Source organism: Lemur catta, chromosome 6, assembly GCF_020740605.2.
Source record: "Lemur catta isolate mLemCat1 chromosome 6, mLemCat1.pri, whole genome shotgun sequence".
Classification (NCBI taxonomy): Eukaryota; Metazoa; Chordata; class Mammalia; order Primates; family Lemuridae; genus Lemur; species Lemur catta.
The window spans coordinates 21,563,248-21,568,368 of record NC_059133.1 but is presented as its reverse complement, the minus strand read 5'-3'; the positions used below and the strand labels follow the sequence as shown (position 1 = coordinate 21,568,368).

Genomic DNA, 5,121 nt, shown 5'->3' with positions numbered 1-5,121 from the left:
TTAAAAAAAATTTTTAGGAAAGAAAAGGGACAGCAATTGAATTTTGTTATTGTTGTTATTATTGTTGTTCCAGTTTTATTAAAAAAAATCAAGCTAGTATGCAGCAACAGTAACTTTCTTTCAGCTGAAAATCTGGTATAGATTTTAGCATTTGGACTTTGGAGCCCTTCCAGATCCCATCTGGCTGTTAATCTGCAAAGGATGAAGGATTTACACAAAGGGCCTCAACTCTGAAGTGTCATTAAGTTCTATTGAGTCAATAACTCCTGAAAATGAATTAAAACAACAAAGTTCAATAATTTTATAGGCATTGTTAGCCTGTTTCTTTGGAGGAAAAGAAAAGAAATGGTCTTGGGCATGAGAAATTGGAAAAATGGTTAGGAGAAAAGAGCCTCACCCCCAATAAATTCAGCTCAGAAGCTACCCAGTTTTCTGTAGTGAGAAATGCTTTCCAGTGTATGAATGCATATTACAGCTCCCTTCTGGGTAGCCAACTTTTTCCATAATGGGTCTTTCTAAGGTAAGCAAACCACCCCCCTTGATGTTCTTGGGCTCCTGGTAAAGGAGATGGGTCAGGTGATTAAATGAACATCCTTGTCGAGAGTCACTGCATCCTATGCCTCAGTAACAGCAACTGCTGCTGCAAGCACCAGAGCTGGGTCTATGGAAGGCGCATGCTGAGCCAGGTACAAGGTCACGAGCATCCTCCTCACAGGGGTTTTTATCAAACATCAAGCTAACGATTCTTGATAAATGGAAAGACAACCCAGGCCTCTTACAGTTTTAAAACTTATCACAAGATTCTCAATGGTCTTGTCTCTTGGGAAAGATGCATTCTGCAAATGACTCCTCTGAATGCAAAGGTTCCATGTGTAGTGGCCACCCAGATAGAGGGGGAGGCAGGGGGAAGTTGACAAGGCAGGGGCAGATGGGGGCAGTGACTGGCCTGGACAGACTGTCCTAAGTGCCAGGCAGGAAGCACTTCTCCTGGGTCCTTTCATTCCCACAACAACTCTGCAAGGTAAGAATTGCTACTATTATTCCCATTTTACCCATAAAGAAACTGACACTTTGACGAAATGACTCATTCCAAGATCCACAAGCACTAAGTGATAGAAGTAGGGTTTGAAATCCAGGAATCTTTCCCCGGGGTGCATGTTTTAAGCACTACAGTATAGCCCTTGTTGGAGAAACCTAGGTTGATTAAGCTTGCCAACCAACCTGGGACTGAATTTGGAAAGCATAGTTCATTTGTCATTAGGGACTGCCTATTGAGTCCTTGTAATTAAAGACAAATTCAGACATCAAGACCTACTGATGTATCCACACACAAGAAAAGACCCACTGGAAGCTCAAGCGTCTTATGGTCAGTGGCCAGATGATTTACAGTGGTCATTTAAGCTTTGCTGCAGGACCATCAAAAGTGGAGCTGCTTCTTTAAAAACATCCTCCTCTGTGATATTTTCAGTAACCTTCCCACACCTTCCCGTCCCCAACTCTCAGTTATCCCTCAATAGCTAATCCTTTCCTCCTGTCACTGGTTCCTTGCACTCTGAACACTTCCAATTACTAGGTTGTTAACTGGAATAAAACTACCTCACAGGCCCTTCGGGGTAAGCCTGGAGAAATGGCAATCATTGCTCCAAGCAAGAGATGGCTTCACCTTAAAAGAGAACAAATCAAAACCACACAGACCTCATACCCTGATTACCTCTCAGAGGACAGCCAGTCTTCCATTGGAGCAAGTCTATTCTTTTTTTTTTCTTCTTCTTCTTCTTTCTTTCTTTCAAGTAAAACTTGTAGCAGCCGTGCTCATAGAGATAGTTAAGCACAGCCGGGAAAACTATTAGAATCACAGCCAACTGCCTGAAGCACTGAGGGGCTTTCCAGCTCTCACGATGATGTAAAATCACTACTTCCTGAAGACGACACAGGAAGAGGCCTTCTGTGACCAGAGGGTGAGAAGATGCAACCCACGTGCATTAGCGGTCATGCCTGGCCTTCCATTCCATCCGTAGGGAAACCTGGGAGGGAAAGCTTATGCATCAAGGTCCTTGTCGTTGACAGCTTACCCAGAGTCAAATTTTGGGTGAAGGTTGCGGGGAAGAAGCCTGTTATCACTTCGTTGTGTTGGAACAGGAGAGAGCACCAGACACCCCAAGAAGGCCCCCAGCCTGACATTCTTCCATCAGTTGCTCCCACACTTTCTTGGGATTTATTTGAAGGGACCATGTGGAATGACCCTCCTAGCCTCTGGAGACAACTCTGATATGCATTCAGATTATTTATAAATTCCTACAGCAAAGATCTAAATGGAGCACCCATGACATACCAGGCAGTAATAGTGGGGATCAAAACACCAAAGACCTGGTCCCTGCCATGGCAAGGAGCTCACAGACTGATTAGCGAGAGAGATAAATGAACAAAGTATTATAGTAAATATAATAAGAGTCATGACAAAGCCAGGCACAGATTTCATGGGCACAGATGGTGGGACAGAGGGTTAGAAAATCAGACCAGGGTTAATAACAGGCACCTGGAGGTGAGGACTAAACTGAGTCTTAAAAGGCAAATAGAGAGTTTGGAAAGAAGGAGGTGCCATAAACAGATGGCTCAATTACTATACCTAACTTAGATGTAACATCACCCTCTAAGAGAGAAACTAATGAAAGTCAGTATATCACGAGAATGTCTCCATAAAAGCAGTGATCTTGCCTCCCTTGTCAACAATTCTACTCTAGCACTTTAGAATTGGTGCAGGGCAGGTGCCCCATAAATATCTATTCCCTGAACATGCCAAGCACACCTGGCCTCAGGACATTTGCACGTGTTACTCCCGCTACCCTGAATATTTCTACCCCCATCTGTATTGCTTACTCTCTCTGTTCCTTCCAATCATTCTAAATATGCCTTTGCCCTACTTGAGCTTTTCTCAGAGCACCTACCAACTGACATAGCACATGGTTGTTTGTTTATGGTCTGTCCCTCCTGCTGGAATATGAGTGCCATAAGAGTGGAAACTTTATCTTTCTTGTTCAGTTGTTATCTTCAGCAACTAAACAGTACCTGGCATGTAGTAAACACTCAATAAATACTGTTGAACAAAGGAATTCATGTGACTACTCCCTCAAATCCTAATCCCTCCAATTCTCTGTTCATTAAACCACTCTGTAGTTCCTAATTCAGTTATCTTAACATCAGGAGGATAACACTCTGAAGGCTTTTTTTTTAAACATTCATGTGAAGGCCCAGTTTTACAGATGGGTGCTAACAAAGACAGAGTGGTTCCCATTGTCCATAAGGTCAAGTCCAAACCCGTTGGCATGCCATACTAATGGCTCTCCGTGATTGGGTTCCTGCTTTCTCCTCTGGCCTCCCTCCCTCCATTCTCTACCTTCTACATTAGACTTTAGTGCTGCAGTGAACGGCTCCATCCACTCACCAAACATTAGGAAGAACCTGCGGGCCCAACACAGTAGTTCCCTGCACCTTTGCATGAGCTGTTTCCTCTTCCTTACCAGCCTCCCTCTTGCTTTGCCAAGTTAATACACATGTATTCTTTAATGGGAAGATTATCGCAGCCAGGATTCAGACAGAGAGGGCCATGCCAGAGGAAGATCACAGAAGACGACCAAGCAGGTTTATCTCTGGGTAACAGGGGAGCTTTCAGATCATAAAACCTATCCACAAAGAAGGCTGGGGAGACCAAAAACAACTGCTGTATTTATTTCATGTTGATAAATGGATGTCAGGTTTTTGCCTGTGCTGTCCTTCATATCTATCCCCCTCAATGTCTGAGGTGGTAAAGTTGTAAAAATGACCAGGATCACATAGAGCTGGTATGTGGAGATCTGGTCCTGGCATCCATGCTGGAGGGAATGGTGCGATCCTGAATCACACATCTCATGAACCAAGCCATTTTTCATGGTACTCGAGACTAAAAGTCTATGTATTTTCAGCTCAAGAAGAAGTTAGAAAATGAGTTTCCCAGATGCCCAGACATCTGCGGCGAGGGGACTCCCCAGGCCACTGTGTTTTTTGAAGTGATGGTAGTGTTTACGGTCGTTGCTTCACTATGAGAAAAGGGGCAATGGCTCCATGGACAGGGAGAGCAAGTTTCTGCAGCTGGTGGCTGCTATCAAAGCCACATTCAGAGCTAAGTTCCCCAAGGGCAGAGTTCAGAGACTGTGGCCCCGCCCTCTTGGCAAATGCTTCACGACAGGATGAACTGAAATTTCTCCTGGTCTTTCCCTGATGTTCTCATAGCCACGAGGGTATAGGCACAGATGGACACCCCTGGTCTTTGCGTGCGTGTGTGTGTGTGTGTGTGTGTGTGTGTGTGTGTCTGTGTGTGTGTGTGTGTGTCTGTGTGTGTGTCTGTCTGTCTGACTCAGGAATGAAGCTTTGCACACTGGCCTTGCTACCCTCGTATTCCCCCCACTTCACCATCTCTTCCTGCGTCATGTCTCCCTGTCTACCCCTTGGAGTTTGGGAGGGGTCCTGCCTCAAGCTTTCTTCTCAAGGGGGAGCCAAGGGAGCAGGATGTGTGGGTGAGTGAGTCTCAGACTGCTGCAACATGTGCAATGGCTCACAATTCAATAAACACCAGATGGGCTGAACAAATAATAATAATATGTTAATAATAACAATGGGTTATAGCAATTTAACTCTATACATTTCACCCAAAACAGTGAATAGATAAGCATTTTATAAAAACTTGATTGACATCAAATAACAGCAAGATACCATCTTTCATTCATGAGATGGGCAAAATGCATAAAATTCAGATGATATCAAGCCTTAGCAAGGAGGTACACAAGTGAGTATTCTTGTACCTGCTCCTAGAAGTACTGGAACCTCCTTGGAGGGGAGTTGGTTCAGCAGTCTTGCCTCTTGGCATATGTCCCAGAGAGATACACACATGTGCCCAAGAAGGCATGTGTGAGGGTGCTCGTGGTAGTATTGCTTGTCATAGCAGAACACTGGAAAAGATCTAAATGTCCATCAGTACACGAATAACTAATACATTCTGACATGCCCATACTATGGGATGCTACACAGTCATTGAAAAGCAGGGGATATATCTATTTATACTATGGGAATAGACTGCCCATGTAAACT

The 5,121-nt window shown here is 44.2% G+C and overlaps 1 protein-coding gene across 1 annotated transcript; it reads left to right on the top strand.

Moving 5' to 3' along the window:
* Positions 1–584: 584 nt before the first annotated feature.
* On the top strand, positions 585–4,227 carry SELENOW (selenoprotein W). Its single transcript, XM_045555143.1, is given in 3 exon segments — positions 585–686; positions 3,945–4,058; positions 4,060–4,227. Coding segments are annotated over 3 exon segments (384 nt in total).
* Positions 4,228–5,121: the final 894 nt, after the last annotated feature.